Consider the following 23,270-nt stretch of genomic DNA (forward strand, 5'->3'; position numbering starts at 1 on the left):
TCACTTAATATAATTGTTAACTTTTATTTATCCAATATGCTAAACTTTTATTGTATCAAAAGAAAAATTTATTTTTTTCCTATTTTATCCTCAACATTAACCGTTTATTTCTCAAATTATTTCTAAAATTGCCTTAAAATTAAATGTCAATCAATAATAAAATACTTGTATTGATGAAAATAGAGTATTTTTTTTCTCCCTTTTTCAATAGTGAACTCATATTATAAAATTCTAAATCCGCCTTTATGCCAGCGAGGAGAGGCTCATGATTATGAGTATAGTGAGATATGTTAATTATATTGTCTACCACATAGTAAAGAAAATTAAAGAGCAAATGGACCGAACCATTTTGCTTTCATTTTCTTAAGGTTCTTTTGGGATGGTGTGAACAGTTCATTGGCCAAAATATCAGAGGGAAATAGTAGTTTTTAGATCTTTTTTGAAATTTGATTAGATATAGAAGTTGGCAGCATATGATAATTGTCGAAGGTGGGGTTGTGCGGCGGAGTCAAAAAGCTTACTGGATTATACAAAGTATATATTTATGTGTAATTAATTATATATTAAAATTATTATAAGTACTACATATGAATTTATAATTTTTAAAAATAATGAATTTATACTAAAACAAATTTAAGATTGAACTTATAAAATTAAATTCTAAATTGACCTCAGCTTGCATGCTTTTCCTGTTAGAAAAGTGTCAAATGTTGTGCAGAAATGAGAAATGGTGAAATAAAATAGACAAATGAAATTTGAAAAGAGAACTTTTGTGTTTATATGTAGAATTATTTCTTCTAAGCTTTTAAAGAGTTGAGAAAAGAGTCTCTCTCAAGTTGTTGTTGTCACTCGGCTTCAGATTCACTCATATATTTTTTTAGACCTAATTAATTTACTATTTTCATTATTTATTTTTGGCGCAAAATTTTAATTTAAAATTCACGATTTTTAAAAGTTTCTCAAACGGTAACTAAATCCTTGAATAGACTCTGTCTTTAATGAACAAATATATCTGCATCCAATCTTGTCACCATAAATTTCAAGACTTCACCTCAGTTTTTCACTAAAAAAATGAAGAAGTATCTTTCATTCAAAGATATAAGCGTAAGTGTCCAGTGTGATTTCGTTGCCATTTTTACTTATCAAAGACTTCTAATTCGCATTGTCACTAGAGACATTCTTCCATTTTATTTTGAGAGAAAGTAACACAATTCCTTAACAACAGGAGTTATAAATCCTTAAGGACACAAACAGTTTATGCGCTCAAAATATGTTTTTGCTTCTTCTACTCTATTACAAGATTTGGAAACAAAAACTGTTTTTTTTTTTAAAAAACGGTTCGAATAAATAACAGCTATAACTTTGAGTAATTGATTACATTGTATAAAATTTTCCAATATTTAAAAGAAATTAAATTCACTAAGCAAGAAGATGCTTTGACTCATGTGGGATAATGGCCCAATGGGCTTATTTTATCTGAAAGTTCCAGGCCCAGTAGAAGCCCATAAACTGTACCGAAAACTATAAATGTAAGAAAATCCTTGTCCGAATGGGAATAGGAACATGTAGTTCCTTAAACTCTCTCTTTATGAGTCTTGCCGTTTATTTCTAATCGGAGGCTTCTCTTTCTCCGGCAACGGCAACGGCAACGGCAACGGCAACGGTGAAAGTAGATTTGTTGAAATAGTTGAACATAAATTTGCAATACTCTGTTTGTTTCATCGGATTCGACTCTCCGTAAATCTTGAGAAATAGGGGTTTACTGGGAATTGCAATCGAATTCATGTGTTTTAGGGTTTAGGGTTTATAAATTACCGACGCGGATGAAGAAATTGCCTTTGTTTTAAGTTTAAGTATTGATTGAAGTAAAGTTCTAATGGCTGTGAAACGGAAAACAAACAAGAAAGAGATTGACGACGAAATTTATAGGGAAAATTGGTTTTTTACATCCAAGAAACAGAAATTTGATGAAGTTTTTAGGGCTGGATTCAAAGATTTTAGCTTTCAATTTAAAGTTGAAGAAAGTAAATCGCCAAATTTTCTGCCCCGAGTTCAAGATTACTGTTTTTCAGCAGAAAGTCCAAGATCCCATCTTCATCGTGAGGTCAAAGTTGAATTGAGGAAAATCAATATATGCTGCTCGGCATGTAAGAAAGTTTGCAGTGATCTTAACGAAAATTCGTTATGCCCCGATTGTGGAGTAAAGTCTAATTTTATAGCTGTAATTTGCAATGGGATGGAAGGGATTTATTTTCCAGAACTTCATATGGTTGAGTGTAGGTGTGGTTCTTGCAGGGTTAAGAAGCTGACAGTTGGTGAATGGGAACGGCATGCTGGTTCCAGAGCGAAAAAGTGGAAGGTCAGTATTAAGGTGATGATGACTATGCAACCACTAGGGGAATGGGTTGCGAATAACAATGGTCATGGAATTACTCCTTTGAAAATAGATAGGCGGCAGCAATTGATGTCACTCTTGCAAGAAAAGTATAATCCTGTTAATGCAAAGTGGACCGTAGAGCGTTGCGCAATTTGTAGATGGATTGAAGATTGGGACTTCAACAAGATTATTATATGCAGTAGGTGCCAGATTGCTGTTCATCAAGAATGTTATGGCGCTAGAGAGGTTCAAGATTTAGCTTCGTGGGTCTGCCGGGCTTGTGAAACTCCAGAAGTTGAAAGGGAATGTTGTCTGTGTCCTGTCAAAGGGGGCGCGTTGAAACCTACTGATGTTGATCCTTTTTGGGTTCATGTCACTTGTGGTTGGTTTAGACCTGAAATTGCTTTTGTTGATTATGAGAAGATGGAGCCTGCCATAGGACTTCTCGCGATTCCACCAAAGTCCTTTCATCAAGCGTGTAATATATGCCAGCAGACTCATGGTTCTTGCATACAATGCAGCAAATGCACGATATCTTATCACTCCACGTGTGCTTCCCGAGCTGGATACTACATGGAAATGCAGTGCTCAGAGAAGAACGGAACACAAACAACTAAATGGTTATCGTATTGTGCTTCTCATAAAGCCCCAAGTGAGGATAACATTTTAGTCATGCGAACTTCTGGTGGAGTTTACTCGAACCAAAATTTGCTTCAGAGAAGAAATGGAGGCCGAGCGTTGAAAGGTTTGAGGCTCATGCCTTCCGATGCATCATCAACTGAAACTAACGAACCAGATGATTTCTCTGCAGCTAGATGTCGAGTTTTCAGACCATCAACGGACAAGAAAGCTAAACCAGAACCAATAATCCACAGGGTAACAAGGCCTCACCATCACTCACTAACAGCCATACAGAGTTTAACCTCAAAACAACATCAAGAAGAAAAGAATTTTCCAACATTGAGAGAGAGATTGCATCATTTGGGTAAAACTATAAACCACCGGGTTTGTTTTGGAAAATCCGGTATACATGGATGGGGTCTCTTTGCAAAGAGAAAGCTTCAAGAAGGAGAAATGGTAGCCGAGTATGTGGGTGAGAAGATAAGGGGCAGTGTCGCTGACCTTAGAGAGCGTAAATACAAGTCACAAGGCAAGAACTGTTACTTCTTCAGGATAAATGAAGAAGTAGTGATTGATGCAACCATGAAAGGATCCATCGCAAGATTAATCAACCACTCATGCATGCCAAATTGCTTTTCAAGGATCATGAGTCTTGGAAAAAACGAGGATCGGATCATTCTTTTTGCTAAAAAGGATGTTTCAGCAGGGAATGAGTTAACCTTTGATTACAGATTTGAGGCTGATCAGAATGATGAGGTTAAAGTCCCCTGTCATTGTGGAGCTCCCAACTGTAGCAAATTCATGAATTAGAATTGCATAGGTAGTAGATTATTGACTGTTCCACTTCCTAACCTGTTAAAGGATTGTGGGGATATTTTGTTCTTCACCCACACTCCAATTTACTGTTAATTTGATTCTTTTATTTATGCTTAACATGCAAATATCTATATAACTTCATGACATGTATAATAATGAAAGTTTTTCCTTTTTCATCGTTTCCTCGCACTAACATGTTCCATAGATAGATATATATCTCAAATACAATATTGTACAAACATATTTAATTTCTGCCAAGAAGATTGGAGGTCATAAATGTTACAAACTACGATATACACTTAAACGTAATAAATTGAAGAAAAAATTTCACACAGAGATGATGAGATTTTATTGACGACGATTCATGGACATAGAAGGAGCAACACCTCTAAAACTTGTATCATCCATTGACGGAATGAATCCTAAGCAACCTAGTACCCCTAATTTCTTGTATGGCAAAAATGTTTTCCTCTTCATCTCTTCGGAGAATGCCCTATTCAACGTGTAATGCATCTCATGAGCTGAAATCTCCCTCCTCCTCCTCATCAAGGAGGTTGATACCGATGATGATGCAACACTACTAGCAGTTGATCTGAAGCTTGAAGTCTTGGCGTCCTCCTCCTGCTCGTGAGTTTTCTTCAAAAACTTGTTTAATTGATCTTTACTGCTCGCTCTGCCCTCAGAAGCACTTCTGAATAGAAACAAATCTTTCAGTTTCCATTTCCTGTACCAGAGTGATATCGATGATGAAACGGAACACAAAGAGTATGGGCCAGTCTTTGTGGTCTCCTGATTGCTTTCGTGATCAAATACCAGATCAGGAACAGATAAAGATCTCGTCTTTTTAGGCTTTTCGATTTTTTCTATTCGAGCAGTGTGTTCTATAGCTGCAGCAAATGGATCAATTTCCTTCTTATTTCTCGGGGAGAAAGTTTGCTTGAATCTCTGCTTAGGTGATCTAGGCGAATCAAATGGTTTGTAATCAGCTTCATATTGTAATCTAGGTGGTGGCTTTAATGGCCTAATCTTTCCACCATCAAAAAGCTCATCAGCTGCTGAAACAGAGCTTCTTTCCAACTGTCCACTAAAATCGAAAACAAAATCCTCCTCCTCATCATCATTAATTTGATCTCTTGATTTCGGAATTCCAGGCCTTTCCTCCCAATTGAACGGAACTTCACCGGGTACTTTTAGACCTTCCCCACCAGTAATCATATGGAAATCATCAGAGAGGGCAGCGGAGACACGAGCAGGACTAGTAGGGGCACTGAGAAACAACGTGCCATAACGATGTTGAGGGCTTGTACAAGCACTAATATAAGGAGTAGTACTAGCACTATCATCTATCTCCATGTAATTAATCTTAGAGAGAATGATGGAAAACTCAGCTCAGTTTCAGAAAACAGGGGAAGAAGATGAGTGATATTATAAGTATAAATGTAGTTAGTAAGATGGAAAGAGAAAGGAAATTGATGATAAATTTGACCAATGGCAGACAGAGTTGTAGCCGCCTTTGGTTTCTGTCTGTTATTATGGACTTTTCAATTTAGACTGCAGCATCCTAACAACTACAAGTACTATACTCTAATAAATTTGTCTTATTTTTAGATAGTATATGATGAAATGTGAAATATTTTAATTTAGCATCCAAACAATTAGAAAAAGTATTATCTAGGCAGGTTCACAAACGTCTATTAGGTAGATAAGTGAATTTATCTAAATTATATTTTCTTTTTTAATTATACACATCATGATCAATCGAAATATTCATGAGGTTTTCAAGTTATTAACGTGAATACATATGATATTAAGAGTGATCCAGAGAAGTATTGAAAACTAGTCTCAAAGTCTTGTAAGATCATGGTGCTCGATCTTAACAAAAGGTCAAGAGAAGTGTTGAAAACACTTCTAAACTTGACGAGAATACAGGGGTATATTCCACTCATGTTGGGAGATTAGGGATGTATTTAAGTACAGTTAGTCAAATAAAAGAGTTTTTTTTTTTAAGATTGTCAATAGTTTGAGAATAAATCTAATGATTTGCATCAAGTTCAGAGTACACTGAACTATATATCGAGCTCATGAGTACACTATACACATACGAAACCTTTTTATCACATCGTAATTAAATGGCTAAATGAACTTAATGATAAACTTAAGAAATTATCATTGTATTAAACCAAATTCTAATACAATTATGCATTTTAAGACGTGGTGACTTCCATTAAAATTACATTATATAGAAAGAGTTTAAATAATAATTAATCTATTCTCTAAACTATATTTAACATTTATTTCTTATATATATTGAGCCATTTAAATTACGTTGATATTGAAATTAATATTATAATCTTCTATGTGGTCTTTGTAATTGCAGTTAACTTAGACGCAGACATGCATACATCAATTTCAAACCAAAAAAAAAGAAATAAGATATCAAATCTAGAAGATCTCAAGTGCAGAATGAAAGACCACATACATAGTCAATATTTTCCACTCCATAATATTACTTATTAGAATACAATTTTTAAAGAAAAATAGCGAAATGCATGCTTTAATTGACAACTTGACTCAAGAATTTTCAAATTTACAAATATGTGAGGGCAACGTCATTTTCAAAAAATGAAAATGTTTTGATATATCTTTTTCCTCACGTGTTTTTAGTTATTTGTTTTTTTACTTATATTTTCTAAAAGTTTTGAGGTTAGTCCAGATATGTGTGGCCAGAATTCAGATAGGAAGAAATTAATAGCTTTAGGACTAAGTCTTCCATAAAAAAAAAAAATGTTTTGACAATCATATAATAAAGTAACGCGCTACATAACTCAACTACTATTCTACTAAATACTATAGTAATAGTATAGCTTGTTTTCTAGAAAAACAAAAATGCTTAGTTTCTGTTGGAAATAATAATTCAAAGTTGAAGTAGGAATTTTAGGTGTTTAGGATTTGTTATTTATGGTATTTACTTATTCATGTTTAATTAGGATTTGTTAGTTATAGTGATTCCTAGTCGTAGTTTAATTTGATTTCTTACTTTTATAAATAGGGATGTTGTTAGTTATTTTCAATATACAGAATCGATAGAGAACTTGAAGTAAAATTCAAGAACTTTTGAGTTTATTCAAATATATTTTTATCATCATGTCTTCTTCAACAAAGTTCTTAACTTTAAAGACTTGCGATGATAAGAAATTTGTACTGGACAAGGCGATAGCCGTAAGGTCACAAACTATCAAGAATATGGTTGAAGACGATTGTGTTTCAAACGTCATTCCCCTGCCTAATGTCGATAGTAAAACAATGACCAAAGTAATCGAATACTGGAAGAAACATTCAGAGGAAGGCGTCTCTGAAGACATGTTGATGGACTTTGACAAGGCTTTTGTGAAGGTGCACCACTCAATTTTGCATGCTCTTATCTTAGCTGCTAATTTTCTTAACGATAAGGAGATATTGGATATGATGTGTCAAGAAGTTGCCGATAGGATTAAAGGGAAAACACCAGAACAAATACGTAAAGAATTTGGTATCAAGAATGATTTTACTCCCGAGGAAGAAGAGGAGATCCGTAAAGAGAATGCTTGGGCTTTTGAATAATTTTATAGTTATTTTTAATATTTTTTTTTATTTTAGGTTTAAAACTGTCTGCTATATCTTATTTTATTTTATTTAGTTTTATATTCTATTGTTCCTTTTTATAGAATTGTTCTTAGATTTTGAAGAAAAAAAAAAGCCAAAAGAAAAGGCGTTAATTAATTAGTCAAACATCAATTATTACTCTTCAAAATTCTCTGTGATAGGAACAACTTAATTTAAATTTTTTTCTTTACCTTTAATAAAATAATTATAAATTATAAATTTTAAGAGTTTATTTTTCCCCTCTTTTACTTTATGCCTAATAGAAATATGTCACTTAAATTAAAATGAAAAAGTAATTTTTTTTCTTGCAAGCAACACATAAATGCTTTTTCTGAGTTCATATCAAGATTCAAGATCAATAGTATGAGTTTTCAATAAAAATTATTATAAATTCTAGTCTCAAAGCAAAAAGACCCTAACACAACCCTATATCTAACATAACAAATTATAGAAAAGAGTTGCAAGAAAGAAAGTGATTTTTTCGTCAATTCAAAATTCCTAAATTTCCCTCTGTCGGCAAGCATATTGACCATTATAATAGTACTCATTTTGGTGTTCATTTAGCCTTTTTATTTTTATTTAATTAAAATAAATATTTCTATACATAATTAAAAAGGAAATAATTTTATTTATTTTTATTTATATATCCCTTGAAAATCTTTTAAATTACAGTTCAATTTTTTATGATGTCATTATATGTTTAGCATTAGGACACGAGAGGACTTGAGACTAGTTACTATTAGTTATTACTACTGACTTTATAGAATCGATTAGAAAACGGCGATTGTTTGTTACGTTTGCTTTTAGGCGATGATATTTCTAAAAATTTCGTACTTTTTCTGTTTAAATTTGTTTATTTTATTTTTTTTAGTCAGTTATATATTTAAAAAAAGTATGATAAATTATAATAATTAACTATATTTTAAAAATCATATAATTCTCAAAATTTTATCATTGCCATATAAACTGAGACATGAGGAGTAATATGTATTATTTGAAAATTATGTAATAAAAGTGATATAAATCACAATAATTAACAACTTAAAATATTAAAGAATGTGTAAAAAAATTGAATACTATCGAAATTCTATCAGTATCATATAAATTATGACAGATCGAGTGTAATATATTATTTTGAAAATTACTATAAATCACAATAATAAACAACTTACAAATATTTAAAAAAAACATATAAAAAATCTGATGAACTTTATAAATTCATGTCACATAACTTAAAATAAATAAAGTAATATATATTGAATCCATGTTGTACTTATATATTATCTAATAGAAGTATCTAGTAGGACGGTATATTTTTTGTATTTTGAAAAGTAAAACTCACATATCAATGAATTATAATTAAGGACAAGTATGCATATAAATCAAGCAAATAAGATTTTACAAAATATAACAAGTGTATAAAAGCCTTTGTTTTTTTCTAGTGCTCGAGAAAATAGGACCCTTTGTTTTCCCACAAATAAAGTAAATAAAACCCTTTTAGCTTCAGTTTATTACTCCATTGATTTTTTTTGACAGAAAAAAACATGGCTGGTGGGATCGCGCGTGGTCGTCTCGCTGAAGAGAGGAAAGCATGGCGTAAGAATCACCCACATGTGCGTTCCTTCCCATCTTACTCTTAACTTTAATTAAAAAATCAAGATTGTGATTACGCGGTAAATATTCTTTCATTCTTAATTAAATATCACAAGAAATTGGGTTTAGTGGGTATGTTTTACCTCAAAGTGGAACTTTGGTGTGTAAAACCAAATTAATTTTTGTTTATGTCAAATTTTTTTATGTTTAGGGTTTTGTGGCAAGGCCGGAGACTGGTCCTGATGGGTCTGCCAATTTGATGTTGTGGCGTTGTATTATCCCGGGTAAACCTGGGGTAAGTTTCTTGTGTGAATTTTTCTAACTATGATATCTTTTCTTTGTATGTATTGATGTTTGTCATATGCCCAAAATATATTAGTCCGATGAGGTTTCGAGTTCGAGCGTATATGAGCTATAGATGGTACTCAACACCGAGTGGAAAATAAAAAGTAGAAAAACGAAAAAACGCAAAATGTATTCCTGAGTTTATGGAAAGACATGGTTATAACTCCACTCCAATATTGGCAATGGATGCAGAATTACTCATGGTAGATGCAACTGTTTGGTGCATCTACTTTGGCCTATCCTTAAAATATGGTGAGTTAAATTCAGGATTTGTTCCTTGAATTGGAGTACTTGTGCTAGTTTTTGTCCTAGGCTTCAGAATCTGTATCACTGCTGGTCCTCTCTATTTTCTATCTATAAGCTTTAGATAGTGCTCCCTGCAGTTAAAGTTGTGAACTTTAGTAGAAAAAAGGCATAATGGAGATAAAGCTAAAAATATATCTGCAATTCAAGAAAAAGTAACAAATTCATTCATAATGTTTTCCTTAATAATTAATATATCTCTTTGCTGTATGCTGAGCGTTTTTATGGTTTAGTACCCCGCTCGATTCAAGCTAGAACTCATGGAGTTGAGTCTACTAACAGTTTTAGCTAGTCTCATTAGTTTCTAGGTGAAACAGCTGAATGACTGAAATCTATGAGAAAAGAGCAGGAAGTCTGTTAAGCATATTTGTCTCTCTGATCAATCTTTAACAACAACAACATATCCAGTGTAATCCTACAAGTGGGGTATGGGGAGGATAGAGTGTAAGGTGACCTTGCCCCTGCCTCAAGGCTATTTCCAGTAGACCGTTGACTTAAATAAAACATTTCCAAACTGTTTGAAAAAGGGAATACAGAAATGAGAGCAATAACAACAACGAAATAATGCGAAATGAAGAGCACTAACGACAATGAATAATGCGATAGCTGAAGCACAGAAAAAAAAACAGGTGATAACCGAAATCGAAGAACAAGAAATTAGGAGGATAGTGCTAAATGACTTGTCAAACTTAGAGGTGTAAACACATATGTAGTGATGATATATGAATGACTTTGTCAGCTGTAGGCCTGAATCAATTTGCTGTTGTTCTGTGATAGACACTCCAGTCCTTGAAATAGACTTTGAATCTCCATGGCGCTAATATTCGGATCAAATCAGAGTTCATATGGTTTGCCTCAAACAAGTAGGACGGCTGAGCAACAAGCTGCAGATAACACGAAAAAATGTGATAGTGTTTTTATGTTCCTTCTTGGGTCAAAAATTCTTTCTTGTAGAAATTCAAGTGGATTTTCCCATACTTGGGATCCCTTTTAATTGCCCACACATTGGCTAGTAGGAGGCCTGAGCAACATAACCACTGGGTCACACGAAAAATGTAGTGATGGAATGATTACACGAGGCACTTCCCGTGACTATTCGATCAATCTGTCCCCCATTGCTTGTGAAGAAGTGCTTTCTTAACCTGACTTTTGAGTTATTGAATCATTTGCTCTTCCTTTCAAGTCTTTTACTTTCTTTTTTGGAAATTTAGTGATTGGGTTAAGGTTAGATATTCCTGGTACGACATATATTTTGCTTCTATTTACTGTAATCAAAATCCTTTTTTTTTCACCTTGTTTCTTGAGTTGATTGTGAAGAATAATGTTCAAATTTTACAGACTGACTGGGAAGGGGGTCACTATCCACTGACAATGCTCTTCAGTGAAGACTATCCTAGCCAACCCCCGAAGTGCAAGTTTCCTCCAGGTTTCTTTCATATAAATGTCTATCCTTCAGGAGATGTATGTTTGTCTATCCTCAACACGGACTTGGTAAGTACTTGTTGCTGACATTGCATTATTTCCTGTGTTGCTGATTTGTATTTACAGTTCTAAATTGTTGCAAATACCTTTTCCTAGGGGTGGAGTCCGGCGATTACAGTTAAACAACTTTTGGTGGGCATCCAAGAATTACTCGACGAGCCAAATCCAAGTTCTTCAGCACAATTTGAGTGCCATAAGCTCTATGTGCAGAAGGTATCGTACTTGAGTTTTGACACATTTTTTTATCTTTTGACATTCAACACTTCCGGATTTCTTTTCTTACACATAATCCTTACAATGTTGTCAGTTGTTGTATTTGAATCATGTATGCATCATATTGTCCGTTAGAGTCAGATCTCTCCATAACAACCGTCCTTTATAACAATGCTTAATCGAAATGTATCCCGAAATTTAGCTGAATTGTCATTGTGTATAATAATGTGGTCATCACCTTTGCAGGATAAAACTGAGTACAAGAAACGAGTGAAGGCGCAGGCTAAGCAATATCCAGCTCTACTGTAATATTAATTAGCTGGTTTAGAACTAGTACTTATGTAAATAATTAAATTAAACTTTCTCCTGAGTCTTAGCAATGTCAGTAGGATGTTAGGGCCATCTTTGTATCCTGGTTCCTTTTTTGGAGGATTGTTAAATAACTTATTTAACTACCACCCTATTCCCAGTATAAGATTATGAATACTGAGCATTATACGTAACTTGTTATATTTGGAGGCTTACCAAATGTGAGCATAAAGGTTTACCTTTTTTTAAATTGGTTTCCCTTCCGTTGTTTCGTACTGGAAAGTCTCATATTGAATGGTGAAGTTTTCTCTAACAAATGCTACTCTATATTCGGAACTTGAACTCAAAAATCTTACGAAAATATTTGATTATAATGATGACATGAAAAATCTTTCAATGTCTGCCCTTTGAACCTAGGAAGGTCAAACTTATAAGTAAAGTTGAACCTTTTAGATTCAGAAAAAAGCACACCATATAAAGAGTGCCTAATTCCTCAAAGCATCAATTTCCCTTTGTGCAAAAATATGGCCGCTTTGCTCATTATTGCTTTACAAGCGGATGGAAGTTTTTGCACATTATTTAATCACAAATAAAACTACATTAAAAAAATTGATGCAAAAAGATAATATGCTTATATTGTATGAGATATATACATGAAAATCCATGAAGTGAAACATATAAATTACTATAAAATGAAAAAAAAAGAAAGAGAAAGAAGCAGAGGAGGCGAACACTGAAATGAGGCTTTACTAGGGTTTATATTTGCGTTTTATATAGAGTTTTGTAGCAACATGCTTGGAATTAGGGCAACGGGTAAAATACTCCAATATAAAAATATCATCATTTTGGGCAGGCTGACTGGATGCTAGCTAATATATTGTTTTACATAAAATAATACACTTCTTCATAAGTCGTCTCAATTTATGTGACATAGTTTGATTAGACACAAAATTTAAGAAATATGAGAATATTTTGCAACATTCCAAAGTTACCATTAAAAAGTACACCTTCAATTGAAAGAATCTGCTTCTATCATTTTTTTTTTTATGGAAATTTGGTGTTTCCTTTTTATGGTTTTAAAGAAATATGTTGCACTACCAATTCAGCATTCATATATATTCCAAAAATAAGAGACCAATATGTCAAGTTCTTTTTAAGTTTTTAAATGGACCAATTTGGGCTACACAGACTTCCCAAATAGGCAAGGTTTTGATGGAGTAATTTGTTATGTTTTCAAATTAATACACAAATTTTCATCAGTAAATGACCTCCATATTGCAACTTATGAAATAAGGGTCTTTAAATCATGGTCTAATGATCCAATTTGAGCATGAGAAAACATTAGATCATGGTCTATAATTTTATAGTTATTGAAAAAGTTAGACGACCATCTAATATTTCTCTCAGATGGTCACTCAACTTATAGTTATTATCTCAGAAAGTCATATGTCTTCTTCATTCCAATTTCCTTTAATAGTGAAAGTGATTTTATGAGATAATAACTATTAGATGGGTCGTATATAAGCAATCAACTTTGTTTATGTCTCTTGTCACATGAAGTCAATATTAGTCTTTTGCTTCAGAGTAGCTCAACCACTGAGACCATTTTATCAGGACAAGAAACTGTATAACATTTTCCAGTACTGGCAATGTAACATTTCCATAAACAGCTCTATCGATTCAATCTATTTCATCCTCTTGAATTGTATAGTTACAGATACACCAACGAAAGCAATGCCGTGATTTACAAGTCATGACTCTGCTGTTAAATTTTACATATGTGCAAATAGGGTCAGTTCCAAATCATTTGATCTTTGGTTCAGAGACCTAATGGCAAGCAACCAAAATCCTCAAGCAATTTTCAAAAGTCTACTGTTTTCACACGTCGAAAAATCACCTGATTGAGAGCTAGAAATGCTAGCAAACTCAGAAGAATGAATAGAAATTCCATCTGTGGAATACCATTCTGAGCAGAAACTATCTTTAGTTATGGATGAACTGCTTGTATCTGGAGGAGCTAGTAAACTTGAGTTCTGGAATGGAGGTTGCATTGGCGTTGGAATTTCAATTTCTTCGTTTCTTAGGATTGTTACCACTTGAGACATAGATGGTCGCGAAAATCTTCTAGTTTGTGTGCACAATAGTCCTAGCTGAAGCACACGCGATGCCTCCTCTTCTTGAAAGTCACTCATCAGCCTACTGTCAATTGACTCCGTAATCTTATTCAACTTGTAATTTCTCCACACCTATTACAAGAGTTAAAAAAACACAAACTATATGACCAACTGATCGTCTAAAAGCTTAAGTTGTTACTGAATAAGGATGGTTTTGAAACTTACAGATTGTAGAACTGATCCGTTATCACTCACAAAGACGTTGCTCTTTATACAACATGCAACCTCTATGGCCACCACTCCAAATGAATAAACATCTGCTTTCTCTGTTAAACATCCTTGAAGAAGATATTCAGGAGCTAGATATCCCCTACAACAGTGTTAAATCATATTATAGACTAGAAGTATTCTTGGAGAAAAACCAATTTCAAACATTGATAACTTACAACGTTCCTGCAACTCCGGTGCTGACATGAGTTTTATGGGGAGCAAAACGTCGAGCAAGTCCAAAATCAGCAATTTTTGGGACGAGTTCATCATCTACTAGAATATTACTGTTTTTAATATCTCTATGGATGATCTTTGCTTTGCTTCCTTCATGAAGATGTGCTATCCCTTCTGCTATTCCCAATATAATATCAAATCGCTCCTTCCAGCTTAAAAATTGACGTTTGTTCTTATCTTCAAGAAAAAGCAATCAAATTTTTGAATCCGTCCCTACAAAAGTATAGTAAAATACTACTACTAGTTAGATTGAACTTGTAGAATAGTTACCGAAAAGCAATTGATCAAGGTTCCTGTTAGATACATGATCGAAAACCAGAAGACTTTCTGGTCCTTCTATGCTACATCCCAAGAGTTTCACAACATTTTTGTGCTGAATACCACTTATCAAATTGACCTCATTGAAGAACTCCTCTGCCCATTGACGCGTATTGTACAATAATCTTTTCACAGCAATTTTTTTGCCATCAGAAAGAATCCCTTTATATACTGAACCAGATCCACCTTGGCCTAACTTGTTTAAAGGATCAAACCCCCCTGTTGCTTGTTCTAGCATTTCATACTTGAAATTTAGTTTCGACGTCTCAAGAGCCAGTGGAATCTTATGAATCCTATTTGTACCTATATATATAGATATCGCGATAAGCAGAAGATCCATCAGAACATGAACAAACAGAAACTAATTTATGGAATTCAAGATTTGAAAGTATACCTCCTTTATCCTGAGAATATCTTCTATAGCCTAAAAAAGCTCCTAAAATAGCAAATACTCCCAAGATAGACGATAATACAATCGCTGCAATTATCCATACATTCTTACACTTTGTTGGTCCTGAAAAAAAATTGAACACCGGACCAAATGTTAGCTAAAAAATATATATACTAAGTAACAAATATCTCCTTCATACTTTGCTAGAAATAGACAAGCCATGGAGACAACCTAGCTCTTGCAGAAATGCAGGTAAGACTAGACACATTACAGAATAGACCCAATATATATTTCCAAACCCGTGCATAGTGGGAGCTTAGTGTATCAGGGACGTCCAGAGACTAATTAACAAGAAATTCTTTGGCGTTACCTTTATCAGCGAGGACTAGTGCTCCATCATCGAAGAATTTATTAGAAGAGTATCTCAAATAGCAACCAGCATTCATAGCTTTTCCCTCTGCAGCAGGCAAACATTTCCTTAGCATATCTCCAGCATTATTCAAACACATAGTGCATATTTCGGGTTGCAAATAATCCCAACATTGTCCTAATGCATAAATAGCAAGCAATCCACTTTTCACAATCGTTGCCCCAAATCCACCATTCACTATCGACATGCTTGTAACATTCACAATTGCACGATCAACTCTTGCAGCAAAATCCCTCTTCATGTACTGATCATTCGTTATATCGGTGGGAGCACCACAAACATAAATAGATGAATTCTTCAGTATACTCTCGTCGAAAAAATTATAATCTTCATATCTGAGAAAACAACCGTCTAGATAAACAGAGCCACCAGGAGCAGGAATACATTTTGTTAGCTTAATTTTAGCTTCTTCAAAACAGAGCTTGCAATCATCCTGAGAAAGATCATTATGGCATTTCGCCATTCCATAAATATCAGGTGCATTCGTATTCATTTCATATGTTGCAGACTTATTTTCCAATATGAAATCATGGAGAGTAGTCTCCATAACTTGTGTAAATTTTGGTATTAAATCAACATTAGTCGCCACATTTGCTCGAGACTTGCAAGAAATATTAGCAACAGAAGTTCTAGGATCACAAAGAGACGGAGAAATCATAAATATGAAGATAATTAAAGAGATGAACGTAACATGTTCAAGGTATCTTGGTGCATAAGGCATTAAATTAAAATAAGAATTCAATTTTCTTCGGTTTTTTTTTAAACAAAACGAACAGGACAAAGATTGATCCTAAGCTATTTTCCATTTGTACAATGAACAATTTGGTATTTCTGTAACAAATAAAACATATTTGTAAAGGATTGAAACATGTTATGGAAAAATATCTAAAAGTGGACTTATTTTCAATTTTCTCCACCTTTCCTTCTTCTTCTTCCTTTCTCTTTTTATTTTATGCAAACACACATGAGAATGCATAAATGTGTTGTGAAAAATTAATTTTTTTCGCAGAGGAAGAGAGAAGAAAATAACGGGACTACCCCGTTTGGGGAAAATTGAAAGTACTGTCAATGATTTTCGATTCGATTTTGTTCGAGAGTTGAGTTGAGATAATAATATAAATGGCTAGTATTAATTTTTATGTTCCATCACAGCTTATTTGCTCTTAAATCATAATGGTGTATGGTAATTAAATCATTTAAAATATATATTTTTTGGATAATTTTATACTTTTTTTTTTAATCTATATCATTAATATGTGTATTTCTATTAAGCTAAAACTATAATCAGAGATAAATCCACATTTTTAGCAGCAGATGTAGGGTGACCGTTGTTTTCATCTCGATTTTTATAAACGTATTTATAGTAGAATTTCTTTATGTTTATGCTTACCTGCACCCGTTGTTACAAATAAATAGTGAGTCGGAGCTTACTTACATTGTCGGTCTACAATCTAGGTGGACGAAAGAGAGGGTTGCGATAGCCGATAGGGTGACAATCAAACATAAAAATTTTCATCAACAATAATAACAAACTGGTGTAATTCCAGTCGAGAGGGAGTTGTTGGGATGATAAGCATCCTCACTTCCAACCTAAGGCTATGAGTTTGAGTCATCAAGAAGCAAAAAGGTGGAAATTTCTAGGGAGGGGTAAAAAAAACTGGTGTAATTCAAGAATATGGGTGCACCACTAAAAAAGAGTAGGAAAAAATGTGAGAAATGATATTTAAGGTAAATAACTAAACACTCAACCAAGTGCACCATTTAGCCTTTTTGCAACACAATGCGAGCAAATAATATTGTACTGCTAATTTTAGAATATATATGTACATAAAATACCTTGTTTTACTGAGAGAGCACGAGTTCACGTATGACGTATATTTAAACCCTATAAAATATTATCTCCGACCCACAAATAGAGTTTGAAAAAGGTAAGACATACTCTACCCTATAAAGTTGTTGTTTCCAATTGATCATCGACATGTCTTTTTCTTTATCCAAACTTAAAACCAACAATGTGAACAAGCTCACATGAATGGGAATTAGATTCTAACATAAAATTTGTCAATCCTCAATAATTTTGTTAGAAATTAAACCACATTTATTGGTGGAAAGAGATTTAGTTTCCTAAATATAGACAAAAAAAATTATTGAGAAAAATGACGACCATATATGGTTTCCATAACAGGGAATTGCATGTTTTGTGAAGGTAATTTCCAGTGTCGTTTCCGTTGATTTATGAACCAGTTGTTAATCTGCTTTGGATCTAAACCTGTTGATTCTGCTAGCCTTACTTTCTCTCCTTCCTGCATTATATTCACCAAAATAAAAAAAAAAAGGTGATCAATTTGCAAAACAAATGAAATGGCTAATTAATTAATTACCGTAGGATAAGGCCAATTGTAGTGAGTAGTCCACCAGTTTAGCAAAATTTGTGTTGCTTCTTTTGGTAGTTTTCCCTTGTTATAATTCTTCTTGCAAAAATCATGCTTTAAACTTGTTATATATCCACTGTACTTTTCCATTAATTTATCCTTTATTTCACTTCCTGATCTGCACAATATTTCATCACTACTACTATTCTGCTGCCCATTATTATTAACCTCACCACCCATTGTATCACCCTCCTCCGCCTCCACTCCTTCTTCTTTCAAAATAAATTGAAATAACCAACAAAAATAATTAAATTAGATTAAAATTAGCTACAAACTTCATCATTAATATATTGTTTTGCTCGTAGCAAACACAGTTTGAGAGTTAAATCGTATGAACATTGACCAAACATCTTAAAATATATTTTTCATTATAATAATTACAAATGAAAGGAATGCAACTTATAGTATTTTTCATATAAATTTAAAACATTGTACTAATCTAATTCAATTCAACTTTAAAGATAGTTGATTCACTTTAATTTGGTGAACTGAAATGTGATAAAAGTAAAAGTAAACGGATAAAATATGGAGTAAAGGACAAGATCAGGTTACTTATAACTCGTGACAAAGGCGTAGGTTAGTTATGTCGTTTCAGAGTCAGAGAATCAAATAGGTATGGCACACAGTCTCTATATCTTTTGGTTTTTCTTTTATTGCACAAACTGCTTATCTCACAAATGATCGACTATGTTTGAACTCAAATTTTATGAGTCTATTAACTTCAATCTATAAAATGATAATACTCATTACAGTATTATTTTTTTTGTGCTTATAGCATTGTTATAAATAGTAGACTTAAAGTCATTTCACATTGACCATGCAACTCAAAAATTGAAAGATAAAACAAAAGACTAAATCAATAAAATAAATACATAGTACTCCTATAGACAAATGCAAGAAAAATATAGAAATCTAATAGTATATATTTTGGTACAGTAATTTGGATTTTGAGAGTCAAATTGTAAATTTTAATGGTGAATCCAAATATAAAATTATCGGTAAGTTTTTTAAATAATAAAATTTATATATTTGAGGACTTAGTAAAAAGAGTCATAAGTTACAATAATCAATATTTTTCAAAACATATAAAAATATCACGATAAAAAATAAATTTATTTGACTAATTGAAATATGAAAAGTTCCACATAAATTGAGACGACTTAGCATGCAAGCCCCAAATAACCCTAAAGTAATTATTTTTTAAAAAAAAATTCTATCTTCTGAAACTGGATCACATCACAATAATATAAGTTTCACATATGATCTGTTAATATAATAAGCTTTTAATGTCATAAATCTGTCACTACAAATTATCTCCAACATTAATGCATGGAATAACAGCTTTTCTAGACTGGATTATAGTACTTAAAATAACCAAAAGGCCACACTCTTAATTTCTTTTGATTAATTAAGCAACAAAAGCAAATTTAAACTAAAAGTATCTAAACATTGAGGAACGTAACTTCTTTAATTTGTGTACTAACTGAATATATAATGTATACGGCCATAACTTTTATACTATTTAATTACTCCATAAATCAGCTTAAAGTTGAGATTTAGAGACAATGATGAATCGAAGATTGAAACTATTGGATGTTGACAAGATCATGGAGATATGTATTGGAAACTTAAACTTTTATTGTACTTCATTCTGCCACCATATCACATGCTTACTATATTTAATTAATAACCTAATATTCCTTCTAAACTAATTAATTATAAGGTTTAATTTCTCTCCATTTTACTAGTAAAGAGACTTCAAAAATTACTTTAGATTGTTGGTTCAAATTTCAAATGTGATATTCTTGTAATTTATCCCCTTACTAATTATAATTCCTAATTTTGATATTCAGTATCATATTGAAGAGTGTGATAAAATCATATGAGAGATAAACAATATCATCTAATTTTATAAGTTTGCAGAAAATGGAGCGTATGATACCTCATTTGAGAGACAATGTTGACAATCTACTTATGCTCACTCAAAAGTTGGAGGGCATACATGTCATCAAAGATCAAATTAAAAGAAAAATTTATGCATTACGCCTATTTTTTAAGTACTTGTCTGCTTTTCTTTCTTTTCTTTTTTGACACCGCCTATGGACTCTCTCACCTTTTTTGCTGTCTCGAACTCACAAGAAAGTGAGGGGTTATTACCGTCCGACCAACCTTTCTCGCCAGTACCTATGTCTTCAACACGAGCTCTAAAGGAAAAAAAATCTTTTAACTTTTAGAAGAGTCAGAACTCAGACGAATCTACTGCAAATCAAACGTGGTAATGGCTTTTGTTCAAACAAGGAAATGTCATGTCATTCAGAGCTAGCCTGTCAGATAGTAATTGTGTTTTTTTTTTTTACCCCATTTATGCATATAGTTTAAGGAATTAACTATCAAGTGTTCATAAAACTAAAAAGAATCTAACAAAGCTACCTCATTATATATGCAACTCATCATGTGGATAAATATTCTAGACATTACTATTTTATCTCATTGATCAAGGTAAGGTCATCAACTTATTATATTTTCTTATACCATATTCAGAATGTTTGTTCTATCTATAGTAAATCTAGGATTCACCTTCTGCATTTCACTTTTTCACCATTACCATTACTACTATTAGAAAGCCTGAGAACAAAAGTACAGTTATATAGAAGTATTTTGAGCAATAAGCATATTAAAGCAAAATACTTGGATTACTTCCATCTATATATTTTATTATTTTATGTGTCTTAGTTAATTTGATTTGACCTAATTAAAGTTTAAGAATTAAAAGAACTTTTTAATCATGTACTAGCTTAGCTTAAACTAAAGGTGCATAATATACCAAACACACTCTTTGAATCTTCATCTCCATATAGAGTCTTAAGACAATTTTCATATCTTGAACAAGTTTTTGAGATTGAGTTATGTTTCATTTCCTTAACACGGTATTCTTCTCATGTCAATATAGTGAAATATTTGTTGCTTTTGTTACTATCTGGTATTTCTTGTACTTCTCTTTCTGGACTATTTTTTGAGCCGAGGGTGTTTTCAAAATAACTTAGGTCAGCATATATTGTACCCTCCTTAAACCCCACGGGTTGTTGTTTTCAATGTAATGAAATACATTTTAAAATGTTGGTCAAAGTTCAAATCTCGATAAATAAAAAATATCACATAAATAGAACAGCTGGAGTATTAGGATATGTCCTGATAAGACACGATATATATATATATATATATGTATGGAGAGAAAGAGAGAGATATATACCTGAGATATTTGTTGTAGTGGAGAGATTGGTAAGTTGAGTTTGAATATCGTTAAGAAAAGTAGTTGCTTCATTGAAAGACCTTCCCAGATCCAACTTCAACTTAGCCAACACATCACAATAAGTTGCCTGCGTAGTACATCAACATTAATCACTATAAAAGATATTAACAAACACATATCTACACATTACTCTTTGATTTCAGCATTACATGTTCTCTCCTTGACTTCAGTTATCATATTATTTATTTTTTCCATGGTTCTCTTTACCGTTGTTTTACTTCTTTATTACTATGTTTGCTTTAAATACTTGATTTTGTGTAATGTTTGACTTGAGCCGAAGATCTACCAAAAATATATCTCTACGTTTTAGTAGAGGTAAAACTGTCTTATGAAACTACACCAAATATATTATCATATACACATATATAGATCCCATTTATATCCCCAAAACCCCTAACCATACAGAAAATATAAGGGGATAAAACAAGGATTGAAATTACCATGAAATCATCTAGCTCAGAATCCTCGGTGATTGGTTGATTTAAGGCAGTGCTGCAGCTACTTGATCTCCTATGAAGATCATTTTCTTGGGCAATATTGTCCAACATATTCACAATCTCAGGTGGTGCTCCCACCTACAAACATTATGGTTTGAGAATATACTTGAGTAAATAAAATTTCTCTAACCGCTTAAATTTTTATTTATTTATGAAATCAGATAAACACACACTTTAACAATTATAATTATCAGTGAAAATTATCAAATAAGAAGGGATATAGTAATATACTAGTACTTCATTTCTTATCATCCATGTCTTAACCCTAGAAGTTGCATATCAAAACCCTAAAATCAAACCTAAATTATTTTTTTTGAGGGTTTTTCTTTCCACCCCACCCATCTAAAGGATCAACGGTGTTTCAGCTTGACTCAAACCGTCAACTTATCGATTTTCCTTGTCCTTTCGGAAATGAAAAAAAAGAAAAGAAAAGGCTTAAGTTACCTTATGACAGTCGATGTAAGTAAGAAGAAGCTTTGGATACAACAGATGAGAAGAGATAATATTCTTTTTCTGATCTTCTTCTTGTAAATTAGAACAAGTATCAACTACTACTGAAAATACTTCCGACGACATAATGTTTCCGTCCGATCCATCGGAAAACTCCTCCGCCGCCGGCCATTCAAAATCATGATCATCGGAGTAACCACCAAATTCGTACATAATTTCCTCCATTAATCTTAATAATTTAATTCCTACTATATTTTCTTTAAATTCAAGTTATAACACAAGGTTTCTAAATTAATAACTTTTCCCTACTAAAAATAAAAGAGAAATTAATTGAGACAAAGAGAGGGGAGAGAAAAACTTTTGTGTATAAACAAATAAATTATACGTGGAGAAAGTTTTTTTATAATAAGGCACAGCACCTGGTGATCAGGAAAAGAAACTACTTCTCTCCTCTTTATTTTATTTTTCTAAATGGAATATTTATATTTTACACTGTCATTGAATTTTATTGGTAAACACTCTATTCCTCTTCTATTTATATCACATTAATTGATTAGAGATAATATAAAGAAATATTTTTTAAAATAAAATAAAATTGTGGTGTAAACAAATCTTAAACATGTGTGTGGCTATAAATTAAGTTATTTCTAATTGTAAAAAAAAATTGTGGAAAAAATAAAAAGGAAAGCATATATATCACATAAATTGCGACTCACGACACAGTAGGTTAGTTAAGTATTATTATTATCATATCATCAATTGATGTTTAATTATGAAGATATTTAGGAGTAATTAATCACTTAATAAGTAATATGATTGTGTAATTTTGTTTTACCTTGTCAATGCATAAATCTTATTAAATAAATTAGATCTTTCAAACTACAGCGTGTTTTTATTTATTTATTTTTTGAAAAATATGTTTTAATTGAGTACTTGAAAGATCTTTCTATTCAAATTTTAAAAAAACTTTTATGCAACTTTTCAAATACCTATATATTATGTAAATAAGTTTACCATTTCAAAATATATTTCATTTATAATTTGAGATATATTAGGAAAAATCTTGTTGATTGTTATAATTTGATATATATTAGGAAAAATCTTGTTGATTGTCATAATTTGA

General features: G+C 32.3%; 6 protein-coding genes across 6 annotated transcripts; 3 read left to right on the forward strand and 3 right to left on the reverse strand.

The window, feature by feature from the left end:
* Nucleotides 1-1,876: 1,876 nt before the first annotated feature.
* Nucleotides 1,877-3,808, forward strand: LOC125831363 (histone-lysine N-methyltransferase ATX4-like). The gene has a single exon (XM_049510558.1). The coding sequence runs from the start codon at nt 1,877-1,879 to the stop codon at nt 3,806-3,808; it is 1,932 nt and encodes a 643-aa protein (XP_049366515.1).
* A 218-nt stretch (nt 3,809-4,026) lies between these two features.
* On the reverse strand, nt 4,027-5,211 carry LOC125831156 (uncharacterized). Its single transcript, XM_049510341.1, has one exon. The coding sequence runs from the start codon at nt 5,165-5,167 to the stop codon at nt 4,163-4,165; it is 1,005 nt and encodes a 334-aa protein (XP_049366298.1). The 5' UTR covers nt 5,168-5,211; the 3' UTR covers nt 4,027-4,162.
* A 1,747-nt stretch (nt 5,212-6,958) lies between these two features.
* LOC125831326 (SKP1-like protein 1B) lies at nt 6,959-7,414 on the forward strand. Its single transcript, XM_049510526.1, has one exon. It carries the CDS (start codon nt 6,959-6,961, stop codon nt 7,412-7,414), a length of 456 nt encoding a protein of 151 aa, XP_049366483.1.
* A 1,536-nt stretch (nt 7,415-8,950) lies between these two features.
* Nucleotides 8,951-11,888, forward strand: LOC125831249 (SUMO-conjugating enzyme SCE1-like). The gene is made up of 5 exons (XM_049510442.1): nt 8,951-9,069; nt 9,261-9,344; nt 11,036-11,188; nt 11,276-11,392; nt 11,639-11,888. Exons 1-5 carry the CDS (start codon nt 9,001-9,003, stop codon nt 11,699-11,701), a joined length of 486 nt encoding a protein of 161 aa, XP_049366399.1. The 5' UTR covers nt 8,951-9,000; the 3' UTR covers nt 11,702-11,888.
* Nucleotides 11,889-13,528: 1,640 nt separating this feature from the next.
* LOC125831686 (cysteine-rich receptor-like protein kinase 42) lies at nt 13,529-16,005 on the reverse strand. The gene is made up of 6 exons (XM_049510866.1): nt 15,399-16,005; nt 15,032-15,151; nt 14,590-14,940; nt 14,262-14,496; nt 14,041-14,185; nt 13,529-13,947 (listed from the first exon to the last, which is right to left on the reverse strand). Exons 1-6 carry the CDS (start codon nt 16,003-16,005, stop codon nt 13,552-13,554), a joined length of 1,854 nt encoding a protein of 617 aa, XP_049366823.1. The 3' UTR covers nt 13,529-13,551.
* Nucleotides 16,006-17,602: 1,597 nt separating this feature from the next.
* LOC125831087 (homeobox protein knotted-1-like 6) lies at nt 17,603-22,372 on the reverse strand. The gene is made up of 5 exons (XM_049510278.1): nt 22,142-22,372; nt 21,641-21,775; nt 21,141-21,267; nt 17,840-18,102; nt 17,603-17,761 (listed from the first exon to the last, which is right to left on the reverse strand). Exons 1-5 carry the CDS (start codon nt 22,370-22,372, stop codon nt 17,603-17,605), a joined length of 915 nt encoding a protein of 304 aa, XP_049366235.1.
* Nucleotides 22,373-23,270: the final 898 nt, after the last annotated feature.

Source organism: Solanum verrucosum, unplaced genomic scaffold (genome assembly GCF_900185275.1).
Source record: "Solanum verrucosum unplaced genomic scaffold, falcon-dt-bn FXZP01000049.1, whole genome shotgun sequence".
Classification (NCBI taxonomy): Eukaryota; Viridiplantae; Streptophyta; class Magnoliopsida; order Solanales; family Solanaceae; genus Solanum; species Solanum verrucosum.